General features: G+C 45.2%; 1 protein-coding gene across 1 annotated transcript; it reads right to left on the bottom strand.

Moving 5' to 3' along the window:
* Positions 1 to 171: 171 nt before the first annotated feature.
* On the bottom strand, positions 172 to 23,050 carry LOC139414913 (poly(A) polymerase alpha). The gene is made up of 20 exons (XM_071162530.1): positions 22,802 to 23,050; positions 21,331 to 21,501; positions 18,702 to 18,768; positions 17,687 to 17,768; positions 17,198 to 17,307; positions 15,335 to 15,388; positions 15,090 to 15,201; positions 14,634 to 14,723; positions 12,938 to 13,076; positions 11,291 to 11,363; positions 9,426 to 9,546; positions 8,969 to 9,053; positions 6,131 to 6,184; positions 5,820 to 5,939; positions 5,641 to 5,750; positions 5,364 to 5,485; positions 4,929 to 5,183; positions 2,943 to 3,149; positions 2,669 to 2,740; positions 172 to 2,460 (listed from the first exon to the last, which is right to left on the bottom strand). Exons 1-20 carry the CDS (start codon positions 22,807 to 22,809, stop codon positions 2,365 to 2,367), a joined length of 2,148 nt encoding a protein of 715 aa, XP_071018631.1. The 5' UTR covers positions 22,810 to 23,050; the 3' UTR covers positions 172 to 2,364.
* Positions 23,051 to 23,729: the final 679 nt, after the last annotated feature.

The following is a 23,729-nucleotide window of genomic DNA, read 5'->3' as shown; positions in this document are numbered from 1 at the left end:
GTCTGATGTGGCGTTATGTCGCGGTGGTGGGTAAGAGTCTGATGTGGCGTTATGTCGCGGTGTTGGGTGGGTAAGAGTCTGATGTGGCGTTATGTCGCGGTGTTGGGAGCGATCACTATTTTTGTTCATGGTGGTGGGGTACTTCGAACAAGAACACAAGACCAACGCATCTTTGCAACGTAGAGCTTTATTTTTGAGGGGGAAAAAAGTACAATACCTCGTCCTTACAAATACACCTAAGAAACAATTTTGAACTGAAAAAGAGCATTGTAAGAACGGGAAATAATGTTTTGTCATTGAAGAAAATGATCTATTCATGTAGATTAACGCACCCTATGTTGACAGTGGTCTAAATTCAGATTCATCGTTAACATACGAGTCCCACACAATTAGCACAAAACAACCGAGACAAAAGCTACATTTTGTTAAGACATCAACAAAATATTAAGTGAAAATTCAGTACACATCGTTTTAAAACTTTTCAAAACAAACCTGTGAAACCAAAAATAACTGTCGTCCTCTAACAATACTATCGAGTACTCAACCCGTCGACTATTCTGGCACATCCCAATTATGTTATGACCTAGTAAATCAGAAATTAATAGCCAACAAAGAATATTTGTGCTCTTAACCTTCTGCGTGATAGTTGAGTAATTATATATCTATTCAAATAATCCATCAATACGAAAGCTCAAGTCTTACATGTTCCACGCAAAAGAAAAATAATTGTTTTTCATCGTTTTCATGTTTTTGGTACATGACACTAACAGTTACTGTACAATGCATGTATACATAGAATCAGAATGATTAGAATGGTCAGAGGTACTACACCCGTTCTATTCATTCTAAGTCTATGCATATATATAACTAAATGGTCTACTCAAGACACCAGACCACTTCTCCAATCAACATGCCAGCCATAGCCCTCTAAAACCATATTTTCCTCTGATATAATCTGAACATTCCTGTAGAACTCAATTCTTAACTCCTTGTCATCTCTAGACTATAGACCTGTATCACTATTGACTATTCTACCCTGTCCAAATATTGTACTAGAAATTGTGACTTCCTGTTATTATACTTAAAAAAAAAAAAAAAGGTTTATTCTATTCTACTGTGACATCTACTTCATGTTTCTATTGTTATCTTTTATTAGTTCTTATTATTGTCGCATTGTCCAGAAGGAACCAGTTAGCATTTCGTCAGACAATGTTTTCCATGTGTATCCTGTACATACGACTACCGTAATAAAAACACTAAACTATCCTGAAGAGACTAAGCTATTCTGTTCCCACAGAAGTTGTGAGCTTTCTTTTTTTTGGTCAAAGTTATTGTGTTTTGTATGTACTCGAACCTGAGCTAGTTCCTTTAGCAAGCGTTAGCTGCATGTGTCTGACTGTGTCCATGTCTTTTTGAGGCATCCCAAACACCCTCATACCCTTTCCTATACATCTCCATACAACCCCAAAGGCCACCTCACATCCCAACAGTTGACTGACTGACAGTGATTAGCTTTGGGCGTCCCAAATGGAACCCAATTCCCTTTATATAGTGTACTACCTTTGGCGCAGCCATAACCTGTCATCTGTTACACACTTCGGTATATCACAACGGTAACAGGAAGACATCTAACACCACTGACCCAATCTTCATTTTCCGTTCTGCTCTTCTTTATTACTCAAAGTACGTTTTGACATCATACCAAGGTGCTTCACTCACACACACACACACACACCACACACACACACACACACAGTAAACCACTGGGACAAAGAAATCCCAACATCATTAGTCAACAGAACTTGTTCCGTCATCATCTGTTCTCTGGACAACACAATGAGGAGAGAAGAAGAGAGAGAACCAATGAGCATCCACGTCCACGCACAGCACACACGTCTGCATGCACAGGAAAGATGACACCTTTATGTCACGTTGTTTATTCCTGGTAACCAGCAGCTCTGGAAGGAGTAGGATGAAGATGCCGACATGTTGATCTAGGGTCCGTTTTGTGTTTTACTAAGACTCAGGGGAAGGTGTGCTGATCCTAGATCTGTGTCTATGGGACAACTTCTACCCTTTAACCAGTAAGGTATAGGTTGGAAGTCACCTAGGAGAATTCAGCAGAAGAGCAGCATCGCCCTCTTGTGGAGACAGTTGCAGCTACGTCCTTCATGTCAACTGACAATGTCCCTGGTTGAAAAGAGATGACGTCTGTCTAGTCGCCTGTGTTGTCGGTTTGTGTCTTTATCTGCAGCACTGTGGGCATTCCGTGGCAGAGGACTGAGAATGTCTTAGGACACCCACAGTAGAGTTCAGGGTATAGGGGCCGGGGAGGCGAGTAGATGCGTCTGTCTGTCCTCTCTCCTACCTGCTGAGGCGAAGCTTTATAGAGTTCTTCACCACTGGAATTGGGTTGGCTGGCAGGAGGGGCACATCAGACAGATCCGCACTGACCATTCGCTGAGGGAAGAGTAAGATAATCAAGTTGTAGTTTGGCTGCAAAACTAACAACAGACAGACCAAAGTGGAAATATAGACCGTATAGAAAATGATCTGTACACTTTTCAGACATGAATTATGAAAGTGAGAGGCAGAGAGAGAGAGAAGACAGACAGACAGAGAGGCAGACAGACAGAGAGGCAGACAGAAAAATAGAGTGCATTGATACCTTAATATCTGCCTCCATCTTGCCTTCCCCTTCAGAAGCAGGCATCTCCTCGGACATACTGTCCTCATTGACCTGGGAACAGCAAGGCCCACAGAACAGTTTATCACAACTATCTAACCATGTTCACCTGACTCTTCTAAATCTAGCATTAATTAAAAATATATGCTTCTTATAATAGCATCAAGATGTAGCCAAACATTCTGAAAAGATAGACTACAACAATGAATATATTTATACATGATGATGTGACACTATGGATAAGCTTGTTACGTGCCTGTGCCTCCACAGTGGTGCACTCCTCTCCGGCAGCTGCCCCATTCTCTGTTGTCCTAGTCTCTGGGACTGGGGAGGGGTCCTCCTCCTCCAGCATCTCCTGGCGAGAGGTGCGGGGGGCCGCTGGGGGGCCCATGGTGGGCGGAGGAGAGGGGGTCAGGCTTGTGGGGACTGTCTCCCCTGAAGGATTTTTCTCAACAGCTGAATCCTACAAAGGAAGAGAAGTTTATCCGTTAAGCATATTTAGTAGATCAATAAATGGACTCAGGGTAACGCGTTAAGTATTCAGATGACTCTATATGAGTAACGGAGTTAAGTAATGGTTTACTTTTTAAATTGGGTAACTTTATTAGTTACTTGCGTGGTTACTTTCACAATCATATCTCATTTCCTCATTTAGCGTAGCGTAGAAAAACTGTTGGGGGAAAGCCATGACAGCTACTGTCCAATAGAAACGCAGAGAGGGTGCACCTCTGATCTTTGCCATTGATCGCTTCTCTGATCGCAAAGCCCACAGAGGGCTACCCCGTCTAGTGGGAAGTGTGTCCTCTATACATCTCTATGGGTCTGTGTAGGTGCAGTCTATAACCAGAAATTGAATTAATGTATTTTTTGGGGGGGGGGGGGGGGGGGTCTGTACATACGTTTGTCTTGCAGTGTACATGGCTAATTCAGCAGCACAGGAAAGCAGTGCCACAGAGGAGGAGGACGTAGTGCTCAAACCGGAGTTAGTATTTTTTTTATTTAACCTTTATTTAACTAGGCAAGTCAGTTTATAACAAATTCTTATTTACAATGCCGGCCTACCGGGGAACAGTGGGTCAACTGTCTTGTTCAGGGGAAGAATCACTTTTTTTTTTCTTTGTCAGCTCAGGGATTCGATCTAGCAACCTTTCGGTTACTGGCCCAACGCTCTTACCACCAGGCTACCTGCTCTAACCACCAGGCTACCTGCTCTAACCACCAGGCTACCTGCTCTAACCACCAGGCTACCTGCTCTAGGCTACCTGCTCTAACCACTAGGGTACCTGCTCTAGGCTACCTGCTCTAACCACTAGGCTACCTGCTCTAGGCTACCTGCTCTAACCACTAGGCTACCTGCTCTAACCACTAGGCTACCTGCTCTAACCCCTAGGCTACCTGCTCTAACCACCAGGCTACCTGCTCTAACCACCAGGCTACCTGCTCTAACCACCAGGCTACCTGCTCTAACCACTAGGCTACCTGCTCTAGGCTACCTGCTCTAACCACTAGGCTACCTGCTCTAACCACTAGGCTACCTGCTCTAACCACTAGGCTACCTGCTCTAGGCTACCTGCTCTAGGCTACCTGCTCTAGGCTACCTGCTCTAACCACTAGGCTACCTGCTCTAACCACTAGGCTACCTGCTCTAGGCTACCTGCTCTAACCACTAGGCTACCTGCTCTAACCACTAGGCTACCTGCTCTAACCACTAGGCTACCTGCTCTAACCACTAGGCTACCTGCTCTAACCACTAGGCTACCTGCTCTAACCACTAGGCTACCTGCTCTAACCACTAGGCTACCTGCTCTAACCACTAGGCTACCTGCTCTAACCACTAGGCTACCTGCTCTAACCACTAGGCTACCTGCTCTAACCACTAGGCTACCTGCTCTAACCACTAGGCTACCTGCTCTAACCACTAGGCTACCTGCCGCCTAGTAAGTAGACTATCTTCGGTAGGTCATCCTTGCTCCTCCCGACAGTCAAACAAACAGATTTCTTTAATGAAAGTAACACACGATAATATAGTGTTACTTTATTTTTTTTTTTTTATCCCAACACTGCCCACTACTATGCCAGAAATAAGAGACAAATCTGTAGACAGAAGAGAGGCGTCTCAAAATGACAGTAAAAAGCTGGAATAAAACATATAGGGAATATACATTTCACAGTATTATCGGTAAACTCCTGGCTACACAATGAAGATGGAATTTCTCTACTGGGACAATTAAAGATTGAATACCTCAGCATCTGATTTGAACCGCTTCCTCTCTTCCTGCATAGGCGAGCCAGGTCTCTTCACAGCTGGGGCCTCAGGCTGGCCGGCTGCAGCCGCAAGGGGACTTGGATGGGGACCTAGTGGGCCACACTTCACTGGGGTTGACGTGGGCACAGTGGCTGGCATGGCCGTGGGGGATGGCACAGACATACTGTTGTCACTGTCTAACGATAGGTCCAGACTACTGTCATTTATCTGACGAAGCCCCTCTGTCGAGTGCTGGAGGACAGAACAAAACGACACTGGTTACAACTCAATACCGCAAGCAAGCAATCAGTCAGCTAAGAGACTGTGTGAAAAGCAGAATATAAAACTCTATAAATGAGTGTTACACCTCTATTGTTAACAAGGAGCAGACTAAATAATTAACTGACATGTAGCTGCAGTAGGAAGTCGTACCTTCCTGCGTTTGGGCATGACCAGGTTGGGCAGTAGCTGGTGAAGTTGTCTCCTCTTCACATGCATGGCCTGGATCTTCATGTCCGCCTCAAACATCTTGCTGTTCATCGCCTGCCGGTACACTGCAGGAAGCATTTAGAAAATATAACTTTTTAATATAACATTAGCATGCTAGTTTGTGTCAAATACTAGAACTAGATACAAGTGCAGAAAACATGACAAATATCGTTTTCAAATTCTACATTCCTGAGTTGAATTGAGTAAGGTGATTTTATACCCGTGTCAGTAAAGGACTGGATGTCAATGGTCAGGTCAACGTTGAGGTTCTCTGATGCCTCCATCTTCTTAAAGATAACCCCTATCACCCACATGGTGCTGACCTCCTCTCTGGAAAAGACAAGACAGGTGAGAAATAGTCTATTAAGAGCTTACTACAACCTTGTATAATAAACTCACTTCTCCCTGCTTTCCTTGGGTCCAGGGAATGACTGGGGGTTGACATGGGCCAACGTTATGAACTCATTCTTCTCCAGGTTTCCTACTAAGATCCTGATCTTAGACTCAACCAGACCAACCCTGCCAGGACAGAGAAAAACAGCACTTTTCCTAATGTATTCCCTAACAGTAGGTGAATAAAGGCTTTAAAAGAGTAACATTGAAATTGATTCACATGTAATACACCATGTCTCCACCCTCATTCAGTCAGTCAGTCATATAATCTCACCCAAAGGTTTTTCCAGCCCCCCCCCCACACAGTCAGTACTCACCACTCCAGGTGCTGCTTCTCGGTGGGGGCGCTTGCTAGCAACACAATATAATGCCTTGGAACATAAGAGACAGAACATTACCATTACACCCTGAAGACAGCAGCCAGGCAACGAACCCAGGCTAGGAACCCCTAAAGACAGCAGCCAGGCAACGAACCCAGGCTAGGAACCCCTAAAGACAGCAGCCAGGAAACGAACCCAGGCTAGGAGAGCCCCAGGCTAGGAGAGCCCCAGGCTAGGAGAGCCCCAGGCTAGGAGAGCCCCAGGCTAGGAACCCCTAAAGACAGCAGCCAAGAAACGAACCCAGGCTAGGAACCCCTAAAGACATCAGCCAGGCAACGAACCCAGGCTAGGAACCCCTAAAGACATCAGCCAGGCAACGAACCCAGGCTAGGAGAGCCCCAGGCTAGGAGAGCCCCAGGCTAGGAGAGCCCCAGGCTAGGAACCCCTAAAGACAGCAGCCAGGCAACGAACCCAGGCTAGGAACCCCTAAAGACAGCAGCCAGGAAACGAACCCAGGCTAGGAGAGCCCCAGGCTAGGAGAGCCCCAGGCACAGAGGGGCCCGGACCAGTCCACCCAGTCCTCGCCACCACCCTGCAGCAGGTCATGGAAATATGTTCATTTCTAAAAACACACTTTATCAAACTAAAACAGCTAAAAAAAACTACAAATAAATGACCAACGTCTGTGTTTTAAAAAGGCAAGAAACTACATCGTCCTAAACTGAACATGTCTTTTACACAAACATGTCACAGTAACAGCTACAAACACTCCATAACAAATCCAAACTAGCCAGAGAAAAACCCAAATCGCACTACCAAGATAATTCATTCACCAAACCCTCTTCCCGTCAACTTGAGAACAAACCTAATTTAGTGTAAAATATATCTTCCACGATATTTAAGTATACTGAAAGTCACTATTATTACACTAACTGTACAAACGTATTCACTTACATGTCTTGTCTGCCTACATGTACAATCTCCATGCAGTTATCACAGCAGCACCAAGCAGTCATTTCCTACTGTATACTCTGCCTTGCACCGGTTGTTAACCACACTACTTCACTGTTAGTCCAATCACAGGAGCTCGTTCCGATCAGTTCCCACACGGTTAGAATATTATAAATAGGATTACATTACCAAGCAGATGAATGGAAAAGGATAAGATATTTCATTTTCAGGCCACGTTGAAAATAAAAAGGTCTGAGCCCAGGACAAATGATTGATTTATTCAAACAGCAACAGTACAGAGAAACGGGTGTAGTAATCAGCAGGGTGCCAGCCAGACCAGCAGGACGGTCTGATTATGAAATATGTTCATCAAGCCTGATTTAGAAACAGTCTAACCTGGATAACAATCAAAGCATAACATCTGTCTCCTCGAATGCGCCAGTCCAATCCACAGGCTGGATATATACTGTCTCCTCTTACTCTGCAGTCCAGTCCACAGGCTGGATATATACTGTCTCCTCTAACTCTGCAGTCCAGTCCACAGGCTGGATATATACTGACTCCTCCAACTCTGCAGTCCAGTCTACAGGCTGGATATATACTGACTCCTCTAACTCTGCAGTCCAATCCACAGGCTGGATTTATTTTAAATCACTTTTAATTGTATCCATGTTTTCAGGCTCTCCAGTGCTGTCAAATGACTGTCCAGAATGTGCTGGTGCATTTTGTCCTTTCCTCTGTCAGCAACTCAAAGGATAAGAAGAGGTGCTTAAGCCAGGGTGTGCTTAAGGCAATTACACATCAACATGTTCTGATACTTCTCTGTCAAAGAAAGGATCTGGATCAAACTGATTTCCCAAAAGACTTGAGGGGATTTGATTTCAAATAGAGAGCCTCGGGAATAGAAGATTTTGGTAAAAGAAAAGGGGATTGGAACAAGTCAATCTAGAACCCTTAAAGGAGGGGACTGGGCAACAAAAAGATCAGCCTTCTGTAAATAGGTCTACATGTTGATTGGGGCTGCAAGAGGAGGAATGTCTCCTCCGCCAAGGACAAGGCCTCTTCAGTAACATAATTGTTGCCACTGTACAAGACTAGCATCATGCTCTTTGCATATTACTGATAAACCAATTAACAAAATTATATTTTCATCTTTACTCCCCCCCCACTTCAGATTTCAACATTCAAGTACATTTCTCAAGATTGAGCAGAACTGATAAGTGAAAGAGGATGTGGTACCCACATGTATAGAATGAAACAAAGATCCAATGACTTAAATCTTGTATTCTTCACATGGATTCCTGCTAATGTTATGCTACAACTTAAAAGGATTTGTCACGATCAAAACTTGATAACAAAAAAATCATATCTACAAAATGAAGACTAACAAGAAATACATAGTGCAAATGTTTAACTAAATCATTTTATTTGGGGAAGTAGATGTACAGTATAATAAGAACCTTACAGCTGAAGTACCTACCTTTAGTAAGATATTAAAATATACAAACATCAAATATTGAGTTGTGCTTACATTAGAGAGCACAGTCTATAGGTAATAGCAGTGATTATACTGGACTTCAGGCTCTGTATGACATTAACATTGTATTTGTCTTTACGATCATTGTTTTGAGAATCAGAGAGGGTGCTTAGGGCAGAAGAAAGCATCTTTTGAATCTTGTCTAAGCCTGAAGTGTTTATTTAATAACACAAATAAATCAAACTGAATGAGTGGATTACATATACAGAGAGGAACAAGAGAACTTCACATTTACTGAAAAAGGTGCGAGTGAGGTGGTTGGTGTATTTTGAAAATCGAAATCTTTATTGAAATAGTTGGTTTGTCTCACCATGCGTGTCCCACAGGATAAGCTGTTTAATACATACTTGTATTTTTGAAAGAAGTTTGGTGCTTCAAATAGTTTGGACCACTCTGCTTTACTCTGCAAAATTTCATCTGTGATGGCCAGACCTGTAGAGGGGAAGGAAAACGTGTTGACCAAAACGGAAGGAGAACCAAAAAGGAAAAAACTACAGATGAGGCAACGTAGCTAAGGCTACAATGAAGACAGCCGTTAGGGAACCCCTTGAGAAAAGACACCCGAAGGAGGCTGAATTTACTTGACATAGGCATAAACAATTTACATTTGATGCTCCTTCCCTTTTTCACATCAATGGATCATTTATGTGAATGTTGGGAGTATGTTTCTTGCTCAAGTCTCTGAAATTAGGACTCTGGCCTGAAGGGTTTTGTATAAAGAGCATCCAGTTTCAGAGAGACTGGACCTAAGAGTGGATGCAACAGTTTGTGTATAAAGTTAGAATTTGAGACGGCTTTACGGACCCTGTTTGAACTCGTCCACCATGACGGCACGCGTAGAGGCAGAGACGTTGTAGGTAGAGTTCTGCTGGGGGTAGGCTGGTGTGATGATGGGCATCAGGTGGTACCGGTCACTGGGGGTCACCTGGAACAGCAGTTAGGACACTCAGAGCCAATCAAAACCCTCCACTACATGCAGAAGGGGTCACTTGGTACAATAGTTAAACACATTCTCAAGAGTTCTATCTTGATAATAGTGTTATGAAGCATCTAATGCAGGTGAATCAAATGTCTTTGTACTGGAACAGATGAAAGAAGTGGGACTGACAGATGTTACAGGGAAAAACCCCTGGCTCTAGACTTTACACGGTTAACACCCTGGGATACGTCCTGGTGGAACAGGGTTAATTAACCACCTGTTTTTATTGTATTTCCCTTAACTTGGCAGCTCTGAAGGTAAAATGCTTGAGGTAGTTAAGTTCATGACCGTCCTTGACGTAGTCAGTGTTGCTCAGGACCGGACTAGTAACAGTATGAACACCTGTCGTAGTTATGATCAACACTACCCCGGGGTCCCAGACTGGCAGGTTCAACATTACCCCAGGGTCCCAGACTGGCAGGTTCAACATTATGATCAACACTACCCCGGGGTCCCAGACTGGCAGGTTCAACATTACCCCAGGGTCCCAGACTGGCAGGTTCAACATTATGATCAACACTACCCCGGGGTCCCAGACTGGCAGGTTCAACATTACCCCAGGGTCCCAGACTGGCAGGTCCAACATTACCCCGGGGTCCCAGACTGGCAAGTTCAACATTACCCCGGGGTCCCAGACTGCCAGGTTCAACATTACCCCGGGGTCCCAGACTGGCAGGTTCAACATTACCCCGGGGTCCCAGACTGGCAGGTTCAACATTACCCCGGGGTCCCAGACTGGCAGGTTCAACATTACCCCGGGGTCCCAGACTGGTAGGTTCAACATTATGATCAACACTACCCCGTGGTCCCAGACTGGCAGGTTCAACATTATGATCAACACTACCGCGTGGTCCCAGACTGGCAGGTTCAACACTACCCCGTGGTCCCAGACTGGCAGGTTCAACATTACCCCGTGGTCCCAGACTTGCAGGTTCAACATTATGAACATTACCCAGGGGTCCCAGACTGGCAGGTTCAACATTACCCCGGGGTCCCAGACTGGAAGGTTCAACATTATGATCAACATTACCCTGGGGTCCCAGACTGGCAGGTTCAACATTATGAACATTACCCATCGGTCCCAGACTGGCAGGTTCAACATTACCCCGGGGTCCCAGACTGGCAGGTTCAACATTATGATCAACACTACCCCGTGGTCCCAGACTGGCAGGTTCAACATTATGATCAACACTACCCCGTGGTCCCAGACTGGCAGGTTCAACATTACCCCGTGGTCCCAGACTTGCAGGTTCAACATTATGAACATTACCCAGGGGTCCCAGACTGGCAGGTTCAACATTACCCCGGGGTCCCAGACTGGAAGGTTCAACATTATGATCAACACTACCCCGTGGTCCCAGACTGGAAGGTTCAACATTACCCCGTGGTCCCAGACTTGCAGGTTCAACATTATGAACATTACCCAGGGGTCCCAGACTGGCAGGTTCAACATTACCCTGGGGTCCCAGAATGGCAGGTTCAACATTACCCCATGGTCCCAGACTGGCAGGTTCAACATTACCCCGGGGTCCCAGACTGGCAGGTTCAACATTACCCCGGGGTCCCAGACAAGCAGGTTCAACATTATGATCAACATTACCCTGGGGTCCCAGACTGGCAGGTTCAACATTATGATCAGCATTACCCTGGGGTCCCAGACTGGCAGGTTCAACATTATGATCAACATTACCCTGGGGTCCCAGACTGGCAGGTTCAGGTTGCAGTCCTCTGGCTGCTTCAGGAGAACAGGGTTGGGCCATTCCCTGCATTAACACAACTCAAGTTTAGTGTGATGATACAGACCAGGTAATACCAGTAGGTCAGGCAACCCCAATACACCAGTCAGTCACCCCTTTAGACACACATCTTGTTTCACTATGTTCCTAAGGAAAACAGCAGTAATAGAGCTGCAACAAGCACCAAGGACTGAGAAAAATGTGTTCACGGTTCATACACACTTCAGACTAGAGGTCGATCGATTATGATTCTTTAACGCCGATACCGATTGGAGGACCAAAAAAGCCGATACCGATTAAATCGGCCGATTAAAAAAATATATATATATTTGTAATAATGACAATTACAACAATACTGAATTAACACTTATTTTAACTTAATATAATACATGAATAAAATCAATTTAGCCTCAAATAAATAATGAAACATGTTCAATTTGGTTTAAAGTGTTGGAGAAGACAGTGAAAGTGCAATATGTGCCATGTAAGAAAGCTAAGGTTTAAGTTCCTTGCTCAGAACATGAGAACATATGAAAGCTGGTGGTTCCTTTTAACATGATTCTTCAATATTCCCAGGTAAGAAGTTTTAGGTTGTAGTTATTATAGGAATTATAGGACTATTTCCCTCTATACCATTTGTATTTCATTAACCTTTGACTATTGGATGTTCTTATAGGTACTTTAGTATAGGAAGTGTAACAGTATAGCTTCCGTCCCTCTCCTCGCTCCTCCCTAGGCTCGAACCAGCAACACAACGACAATTAATGCGCGCTAACTAGCTAGCCATTTCACTTCGGTTACACGAGCCACATCTCGGGAGTTGATAAGCTTGAAGTCATAAACAGCACAATACTTGACGCACAACGAAGAGCTGCTGTCAAAATACACGAAAGTGCTGTTTAAATGAATGTTTACGCGCCTGCTTCTGCCTACCACCGCTCAGTCAGATACTTGTATGCTCAGTCAGATTATATGCAATGTAGGACACGCTAGATAATATCTAGTAATATAATCAACCATGTGTAGTTAACTAGTGATTATGATTGATTTTTATAAGATTATTTTAATGCTAGCTAGCAACTTACCTTGGTTTACTGCATTCGCGTAACAGGCAGTCTCCTTGTGGAGTGCAATGAGAGGCAGGTCGTTATTGCGTTAGACTAGTTAACTGTAAGGTTGCAAGAAAGGATCCCCCGAGCTGACAAGGTGAAAATCTGTCGTTCTGCCTCTGAAAAAGGCAGGTAACCCACCGTTCCTAGGCCGTCATTGAAAATAAGAATGTGTTCTTAACTGACTTGCCTAGTTAAAAAGATTAAATAAAGGTGTAAAAAAAAATCTAAATAAAATTAAAAACATATATATTAAAAAATAAAATTAAAAAAATAAATTAAAATCGGCATATCGGCGCCCAAAAATACTGATTTCCGATTGTCATGGAAACTTGAAATCAGCCCTAATTAAAATCGGCCATTCCGATCAATCGGTCGACCTCTACTTCAGACTAAAGAGAAACAAAGAAATCTCCTTCAAAAAGACAGAACAACTCAACGGCCATGAGAAACAGGTCACAGAGCACATCCGAATGGAGAGCGACTGCTTACCATTTGGAGAAGACGAGGAAGAACTTGTGTACAAGGGTGGAGGCCACGGCGTTGGGGTAGAGCTGGCAGGTCCTGGCTACCAGCATGGCCCAGGAGACACCACCCAGGAAGCCCAGGATATTACTGTAGATGTTATGACCTGGAGGAGGAGGTGTATAGCACTGTAGATGTTATGACCTGGGGGAGGAGGTGTATAGCACTGTAGATGTTATGACCTGGGGGAGGACGTGTATAGCACTGTAGATGTTGTAACCTGGGGGGAGGACGTGTATAGCACTGTAGATGTTATGACCTGGGGGGGGGGGGTCCAGCACTGTAGATGTTATGACCTGGGGGAGGACGTGTCCATCACTGTAGATGTTGTGACCTGGGGGGAGGACGTGTATAGCACTGTAGATGTTATGACCTGGGGGGGGGGGGGTCCAGCACTGTAGATGTTATGACCTGGGGGAGGACGTGTCCATCACTGTAGATGTTGTGACCTGGGGGAGGACGTGTATAGCACTGTAGATGTTATGACCTGGGGGGAGGACGTGTATAGCACTGTAGATGTTGTGACCTGGGGGGAGGACGTGTCCATCACTGTAGATGTTGTGACCTGGGGGAGGACGTGTCCATCACTGTAGATGTTGTGACCTGGGGGAGGACGTGTCTATCACTGTAGATGTTATGAACTGGGGGAGGACGTGTCCATCACTGTAGATGTTGTGACCTGGGGGAGGACGTGTCTATCACTGTAGATGTTATGAACTGGGGGAGGACGTGTCCATCACTGTAGATGTTGTGACCTGGGGGAGGACGTGTCTATCACTGTAGATGTTATGAACTGGGGGAGGACGTGTCTATCACTGTAGATGGCGTAGATTTAGTTATGTTGTTGTTGCCCTACATGCCAGTCAGCAGGATAGAGGCAAGCGAGTCGTAGATACATTTTCTGGTAAAGTATACCAGTAGATTCACATGTGATGGTAATTGAGCCATTTGGTACAGGTGAGAGAAACACAAAGACCTAATAAGGGCATTACATCAATGACCACAAGGCACCAGTGTTATTTTTCTGATTTTGTAATTCAAAAGGCAATTCCTTGATTGTTCTGCCTTGCCTCCCAATAAACTTGGAAATGCTTATGCCATATAGCTTACATCTATCTAGTTTCTAAAGATCACCAAAGGGTTGGTGGGGCTGGGGATGTTTTGGATTGGGCTTAGTTATGCACCTGGCCTATTATACAAGCAGGTGAGTGACTCCACGGCAGTTGTTCCCACAAGACAAAACATGATTGGACAGTTGGTTGCCAGGCAGCATATGCAAGCCAAACAAATTCACCATGGCCACGAGGGGCGTGGTCTGTCCTGTGTAAAAAAATGCCATGACTCAGTTTATTTTAGAGGCTAATCCTGTTTAGGGAATAGGACCTGAAGGCTGTCAGTGTGGGCCCAGCGTGTTGACATGCCATTAGTTGATAGTTTGTGTGAAAAGAGGACAAGGTGAGAAAGAGATAATCCCACCTGCCTAGCCACAACAGTGTTACACAGCAAGACGTACAAACTGATATAGTACAGGGACCGACTCAAAACACACAAGTACAGACACATACACACGCTTACAGGAGATGCCGACTCAGTTGTTTCCACCAAGGCAAATGATTGTACTCCTATGCTTGACGCTACGCAACACTACACAGATCCAACTCACGTTTAGCCCACAGCTTGATGGTCCTCAGTGTCAGTCTGAAGTTCTCAATGTTGGGCACAAGATGGAGGATTTCATCTGTAACTCTACAACCTGACAACAACAAAAAACATCCAAGTCATTATCACTCACAATAGACAGAGGGGGATAACATAGACAATGCAGATTACTTGAAATTCTACAACACAGTGGATGCTTTCAACTAAGTGTAGGTAGGGTCAGAGGTTGAGCCAACAACCAATTGTTAGACCTTGTGTTTTTAACATGGATCCAATATCAACATCAGTGAAGTGGAGAAACCACGCGGCAGATGATTTTATCCAAAGCGACATACATTTTACCATGTGACCCCAGCGATAATATTGAACCCACAACACCGTTGTCGACAGCGGCACCCTTTTTACCAACTGAACCACATCAGGACCGGAGCTCAGGAGATATAAAAGAGCTCAGTGTTACCATTGAGACTCCTAATGCAGCGGATGTCAAGGTTCTTCAGCAGCCCGTCATCTCGGAGGTCCAGATTCTCTGGGATGGTTTGCAACGCTAACCGAGCAAACAGGATATCGATCTAGAAATACACAAAAATCATTGGACATTTAAAAAAAAGCCGCAAATCTCAATTCATATTGAATGACCTGAACCAACTTCACATTTAGGCCTATAATGAAACCATAAACAATAAATACTTTCAAATGTCATACCTCAATGCTGTCGAAAGACAGCTTTATCACGGGGACAAATGCCTCCTCAACAGCCTGGGGGGGAAAAAAAAGAAGAGTTGATGAACAGTCTGCACCTCAACTTTAGTCTACCAACACCAGAATCGCAAATACATTGCCTTAATTCCTCACGTCCTCTTCTCACCGCCTTCTCAAAACCCATTGGATACGAAGGTCAGAGGGGCGAGGCCTCTTACCTTCTCATCAAATGGTATTTGTCACATGCTCCGAATAGAACCGGTGTTCAAACTAGACCTTACAGTGAAATGTTTACTTACAAGCCCTTAACCAACAATGCAGTTCAAGAAAAATATATATTTTTTTTAATTTAACCTTTATTTAACCAGGCAAGTCAGTTAAGAACAAATTCTTATTTTCAATGACGGCCTGGGAACAGTGGGTTAACTGCCTGTTCAGGGGCAGAACGACAGATTTGTACCATGTCAGCTCGGGGGTTTGAACTCGCAACCTTCCGGTTACTAGTCTAACGCTCTAACCACTAGGCTACGCTGCAGCCCCGTTAGTTAAGAAAATACTTACTAAAATACAAAAATAAAGAGTAACAATAAAATAACGAGGCTATATACAGGGGGTACAGAGTCAATGTGGAGGCTATATACAGGGGGTACCGAGTCAATGTGGAGGCTATATACAGGGGGTACAGAGTCAATGTGGAGGCTATATACAGGGGGTACAGAGTCAATGTGGAGGCTATATACAGGGGGTACCGAGTCAATGTGGAGGCTATATACAGGGGGGTACTGGTACAGAGTCAATGTGGAGGCTATATACAGGGGGGTACTGGTACAGAGTCAATGTGGAGGCTATATACAGTGGGGTACTGGTACAGAGTTAATGTGGAGGCTATATACAGGGGGTACCGGTACAGAGTCAATGTGGAGGCTATATACAGGGGGTACCGGTACAGAGTCAATGTGGAGGCTATATACAGGGGGTACTGGTACAGAGTCAATGTGGAGGCTATATACAGGGGGTACCGGTACAGAGTCAATGTGGAGGCTATATACAGGGGGTACTGGTACAGAGTCAATGTGGAGGCTATTTACAGGGGGTACTGGTACAGAGTCAATGTGGAGGCTATATACAGGGGGTACTGGTACAGAGTCAATGTGGAGGCTATATACAAGGGGTACCGGTACAGAGTCAATGTGGAGGCTATATACAGGGGGTACCGGTACAGAGTCAATGTGGAGGCTATATACAGGGGGTACCGGTACAGAGTCAATGTGGAGGCTATATACAGGGGGTAAAGAGTCAATGTGGAGGCTTTATACAGGGGGTACCGGTACAGAGTCAATGTGGAGGCTATATACAGGGGGTACTGGTACAGAGTCAATGTGGAGGCTATATACAGGGGGTACCGGTACAGAGTCAATGTGGAGGCTATATACAGGGGGTACCGGTACAGAGTCAATGTGGAGGCTATATACAGGGGGTACTGGTACAGAGTCAATGTGGAGGCTATATACAGGGGGTAAAGAGTCAATGTGGAGGCTTTATACAGGGGGTACCGGTACAGAGTCAATGTGGAGGCTATATACAGGGGGTACTGGTACAGAGTCAATGTGGAGGCTATATACAGGGGGTACTGGTACAGAGTCAATGTGGAGGCTATATACAGGGGGTACTGGTACAGAGTCAATGTGGAGGCTATATACAGGGGGGTACCGGTACAGAGTCAATGTGGAGGCTATATACAGGGGGTACTGGTACAGAGTCAACGTACGGGGGTACAGGTTAGTCGATGTACAAAATGGTGTTTGAGAAGAGGAAAGAAGACGCAAGGAATGAAGGCAATGTAATTGAGATAGTCCAGATACCCACCCTCAAATCTTTGACCTCCTCCTGCTCCTTCAGCTTGTCCAGGAACGAGGAGAAGAAGTCTGTTCTCTCCACATGCCGAGGAGCCACACACAGGGCATCAATGTCAGCACCTACACAGGGACAAGGACAAGGACAGGGACAAGGACAAGACACAACAATTCAAAAGTTCACTGTGATAAAGAGTTGTGTGAAAATGTTTTACCTATGCAGTGCACCCAGGCTGTGTTTAATAAGTATATTATATAGCGTATTATATACTATATTATACAGTGCTTTTCAAAGAGAATGTCAAAGGAACTTTAAAAACCAAACCGGAGAAAATGTTGCTATTGGACAAGTCCTCCTAAGATTAGAGGACAACATCAAAATGAAAAGGTTGACCGTACTATAGTGCCGCCTACCTTCAGTGTGAACTCCTGACCTGTAGGTTCCCAAATGTGTTAACCACAACTCAACAACCTGTAACCCTCCTAAAGATGACACAATTACCTTTAGTGTGGACTCCTAACCTGTAGGACCCAAATGTGAAGATCTTCCCTCCAACCGTTTCAATCACTGAGGCAGGCAGATTCTAGGAGGACAAAAAATATATATCATTCATAACCTGCTGCATTATGGGAGGCAACACTGCATTATGGGAGGCAACACTGCATTATGGGAGGCAACACTGCATTATGGGAGGCAACACTGCATTATGGGAGGCAACACTGCATTATGGGAGGCAACACCGCATTATGGGAGGCAACACCGCATTATGGGAGGCAACACCGCATTATGGGAGGCAACACCGCATTATGGGAGGCAACACCGCATTATGGGAGGCAACACCGCATTATGGGAGGCAACACTGCATTATGGGAGGCAACACTGCATTATGGGAGGCAACACCGCATTATGGGAGGCAACACCGCATTATGGGAGGCAACACCGCATTATGGGAGGCAACACCGCATTATGGGAGGCAACACCGCATTATGGGAGGCAACACCGCATTATGGGAGGCAACACCGCATTATGGGAGGCAACACCGCATTATGGGAGGCAACACCGCATTATGGGAGGCAACACCGCATTATGGGAGGCAACACCGCATTATGGGAGGCAACACCGCATTATGGGAGGCAACACTGCATTATGGGAGGCAACACTGCATTATGGGAGGCAACACTGCATTATGGGAGGCAACACTGCATTATGGGAGGCAACACTGCATTATGGGAGGCAACACTGCATTATGGGAGGCAACACTGCATTATGGGAGGCAACACTGCATTATGGGAGGCAACACTGCATTATGGGAGGCAACACTGCATTATGGGAGGCAACACTGCCTTGTTGTTGTAATATCATCCATGTACCAAATGGCACCCTATTTCATTCATAGTGCAAAATCCTGGTCAAAAGTAGTACACTAAAAAGGGAACATTTGGGACACATCCATTGACCACCAGACCCCTGCTGTAGTAGCAGAGAGAACCGCCAGGAGGAGGAAGTAAAATCATACCTTTGTCTCACTGACGTCACGGATCCATTCCTTCACCAGTGTGTTCAGTTTTCCCAACACATGTATTCTATGGAAACCAAAGCATGATTTAGAGGAAGTCTTTAAAAAAATCATAACTAAACTAGTATGGCACTTTATAACCACAAATACAGTCTACCTAGTACTGACCAAAACACCAACCTAAGAAGTTCCTTTTTTTATTTAACTAGGCAAGTCAGTTAAGAACAAATTCTTATTATCAATGACGCCATAGGAACAGTGGGTTAACTGCCTTGTTCAGGGGCTGAACGACAGATTTTTACCTTGTTAACTCGAGGATTTGATCTTGCAACCTTTCGGTTACTAGTCCAACACTACCCACTAGGCTACCTGCCGCCCCACCAGCCAATAATAATTGGCTGATGTACTGGCAAGATATCGGATCCAGTTATTATCCTCATCCTACCACCACCACCCCCCTTCCTAATAGGCCTCATCCTACCACCCCCCCCCTAATAGGCCTCATCCTACCACCCCCCCCTAATAGGCCTCATCCTACCACCCCCCCCTAATAGGCCTCATCCTAACCCCCCCCTAATAGGCCTCATCCTACCACCACCACTACTTCTCCAAATAGGCCTCATCCTACCACCACCACTACTTCTCCAAATAGGCAGCATCCTACCACCACCACCACTACTTCTCCAAATAGGCAGCATCCTACCACTACTTCTCCAAATAGGCCTCATCCTACCACCACTTCTCCAAATAGGCCTCATCCTACCACCACCACTACTCCAAATAGGCCTCATCCTACCACCACCACCACTAATAGGCCTCAACCTACCACCACCCCTAATAGGCCTCATCCTACCACCACCACTACTTCTCCTAATAGGCCTCAACCTACCACCACCCCCCCCCCCCCCCCCTAATAGGCCTCAACCTACTACCACCACCACCACCCCTAATGGGCCTCAACCTACCACCACCACCCCTAATAGGCCTCATCCTACCACCACCACTACTTCTCCTAATAGGCCTCATCCTACCACCACCACTTCTCCTAATAGGCCTCAACCTTCCACCACCACCCCTCCTAATAGGCCTCAACCTACCACCCCCCCTAATAGGCCTCAACCTACCACCACCCCTAATAGGCCTCATCCTACCACCCCCCCCTAATAGGCCTCATCCTACCATCACTACTTCTCCAAATAGGCCTCATCCTACCACCACCACTACTTCTCCAAATAGGCAGCATCCTACCACCACCACTACTACTTCTCCAAATAGGCAGCATCCTACCACTACTTCTCCAAATAGGCCTCATCCTACCACCACTTCTCCAAATAGGCCTCATCCTACCACCACCACTACTCCAAATAGGCCTCATCCTACCACCACCACCCCTAATAGGCCTCAACCTACCACCACCCCTAATAGGCCTCATCCTACCACCACCACTACTTCTCCTAATAGGCCTCAACCTACCACCACCACCCCTAATAGGCCTCAACCTATCACCACCCCTAATAGGCCTCATCCTACCACCACCACTACTTCTCCTAATAGGCCTCATCCTACCACCACCACTTCTCCTAATAGGCCTCAACCTACCACCACCACCCCTCCTAATAGGCCTCAACCTACCACCCCCCCTAATAGGCCTCAACCTACCACCACCCCTAATAGGCCTCATCCTACCACCCCCCCCCCCCCCCTAATAGGCCTCATCCTACCACCACTACTTCTCCAAATAGGCCTCATCCTACCACCACCACTACTTCTCCAAATAGGCAGCATCCTACCACCACCACTACTACTTCTCCAAATAGGCAGCATTCTACCACTACTTCTCCAAATAGGCCTCATCCTACCACCACTTCTCCAAATAGGCCTCATCCTACCACCACCACTACTCCAAATAGGCCTCATCCTACCACCACCACCCCTAATAGGCCTCAACCTACCACCACCCCTAATAGGCCTCATCCTACCACCACCACTACTTCTCCTAATAGGCCTCAACCTACCACCACCCCCCCCCCCTAATAGGCCTCAACCTACTACCACCACCACCACCACCCCTAATAGGCCTCAACCTACCACCACCACCCCTAATAGGCCTCAACCTATCACCACCCCTAATAGGCCTCATCCTACCACCACCACTACTTCTCCTAATAGGCCTCATCCTACCACCACCACTTCTCCTAATAGGCCTCAACCTACCACCACCACCCCTCCTAATAGGCCTCAACCTACCACCCCCCCTAATAGGCCTCAACCTACCACCACCCCTAATAGGCCTCAACCTACCACCACCACTACTTCTCCTAATAGGCCTCATCCTACCACCACCCCTAATAGGCCTCATCCTACCACCACTTCTCCTAATAGGCCTCATCCTACCACCACCCCTAATAGGCCTCAACCCAACACCACCCCTAATAGGCCTCATCCTACCACCACCCCTAATAGGCCTTAACCTACCACCACAACCACTACTTCTCCTAATAGGCCTCATCCTACCACCACAACTTCTCCTAATAGGCCTCATCCTACCACCACCACCCTTAATAGGCTTTGATGAAACTTGTGCCCATTCTAACATGACAATTTAGCCTAGTAGTGACAACCATCTTACCTGCGCTGTAGTTCCAGCTCCTCTTCAAACACCCCGTATGGTTTCAGGGCCTCAGTCAGCCTGTGTGTGAGGACCAGGTCAGCCTCCTTGGCTTGGGCCAGGCTGATAGGAGAAGTGATCCCATAGTGCTTGGGTGTTTCCCGACCCAACAACACCTGGTTTGTAGACGGACTGAAAACAGGACAGATGTGGTTGTGATCAGAATAAGAATACTTTATAGCCATGCAACAAAATGTTACTAGGAATTTCTCTTGGTGTTGTGCAAATAAACACATTTTAAAAAAATAAAGGATTTGAATATCAATAAAAAAAATATACACCTGATACCATGGAACCCTTTCTGTACAGGTTATCAAAAAGCACATAGTGAGCTACAACTGCTGCTCATACTGTGTGCTTTTAGCTGATTTCTATGCTGATTTACATAGCTACGTTGCTTGCTGTGGTTTATTTGGATGTGGTAGAAGGTATACGTCTAAAATGTTGGCCTCTGGGTAAAAACATGTACGTGTATTCTTCTCATTCCGCAAACGTTTATAGTCAAACGTCTTTTGACAGTGTTTGGGTGTAAAGCACCAATAAGGAAATCATCATCAACTTGGTAACCTATCGTACAGTTTCATGTTGACATAACATTGTAAAGGAGAAAGATGATGTTTTGCATGTCTTATTGTGTCCCATTACAATGAACAACAACAAAAAAGTAGGTACTCAAGACTCCCAAAACGTGATTTGTCCTCTGCAATCATGATGGCATCTGCTATAGCTTCGTGTCAGAGACGGCAACAACAAAAAAAACGATGCGTCTTAAGTAGTCTACCAGAAGAATATGATCATGTTTAGTTTGAGAAAATGATTATTAAACTAGTAACGTTACATCTTACAGACAACATGCAATATTGCAAATGTTCTGTCACGTATGACTATTTAACTAACTACTTCTGCGGATATTCATTTACACTTCAACAACATGGACACTAGTAAAAACAGGTAGTTAGCAGTAAATTGTGATTTGGTAACTAGTTAGGTGGTACATGTGACCACAAAATAGCAAATTTACTGCTGTGCCGAATTGCGGCGTGTTAGTTAAAAATAACTAACGGTAGCTAGCGTTGCTATGCTAACTAGCTAGCTAAACGTTAACATGACTAAACTACAACATGTAGCTAACTGACTAAACGTTAACATTAATAAACTGAATGTAGCTAACTAGCTTGATACCGTTTGCAACTTTTCAAGACCTCTTAAAATGTCTAGCCTATAATGTCAGACCTAAGTAACATTAGCTTAGCCAATAGTCTAAAAACAAATGTGCTCCATCTTGTTTCAAAGCCATTTCCCACTACACTAAGCTCTTCCTTCTTTCTTGCTTTCTTTTTGTTGCAAACATGGACTGGCAACCTCGCATCGGTAGGCCCAATCAATCCCCTTTCCAAACACACTCAGTACAGTGTCCAAGGGAGATACTTACAAGGGCATTGTAACAACTTCCAGCAATTTTCCAATCAGCCCCCCGCCCCCAAAAAATAATCCCTTCTCATACTCGTTTTATCATTTTTCATCAAATTTTGCTAACTAGCCAGCGATGTTATTTCTTTACCCGGCAACCAAGCAGTGGAAACTTGCCCCTTTTGTTTCCACTGAACATGGCGTGTGCCGCTTTGCTGTCACCGCAAAAAACCGCAACCTTGACAGCGTGGGCGTGTTGCGTGACCGTCATGACGTAAAGCACAATTGTACTTTTAGCACATGGGAACTGTAGTCCTTTAAATGTCCGAACCCTTCTTTATTTATTTTAATTACATTTTATTTTATTTTTTAAATATTCGAATATTATTATTTACTTCTACCGCCTGTAATTCAATCGAAATCTGTACGATGCTTATAGCCTCATGTCATGACTATGCATTTCCATCTCCAGACTCTAATATAAACTTATTTTTTCTCTCAAAGTTGCCGGGATGTCACGAGTCCTACTTCTATCAGTACACTCGTAACAACTTAAGCATTACACAATTTATATTTGATTAAATAAACGGTCACGTAGCAAATAAGCCATTCATGTTTTTGTTGAACAAATTCTACACGCACTATTTGACCTCCATTCAAAAATTCTTTGCTTGATGGGCAAAACAACGAAAAACCGCAACCTGCTGGAGGGAGACAGATTTTCCGCAGAGTTAGGCCTCTCTTCCTCTTCGGCCACAGTGGCCAAAAGTGAATTTTAGCATGGGCACGCTCGAATGGCACAGATATGAAGATGAATCGTCTATCTATCGCTACAGTTCCACCTCTGCTGAAGGACAAGGGGAATTTCTCGTTTCAACAAAAGTCTGGCCGAATCCCAAATCAACAACTAGACCAGGGTTCTATTTGGTTTGATTTGGCCCCGCAAATAT

Source organism: Oncorhynchus clarkii, chromosome 8 (assembly GCF_045791955.1).
Source record: "Oncorhynchus clarkii lewisi isolate Uvic-CL-2024 chromosome 8, UVic_Ocla_1.0, whole genome shotgun sequence".
Lineage (NCBI taxonomy): Eukaryota > Metazoa > Chordata > Actinopteri > Salmoniformes > Salmonidae > Oncorhynchus > Oncorhynchus clarkii.
This window is presented reverse-complemented; position numbering and strand designations above follow the sequence as displayed.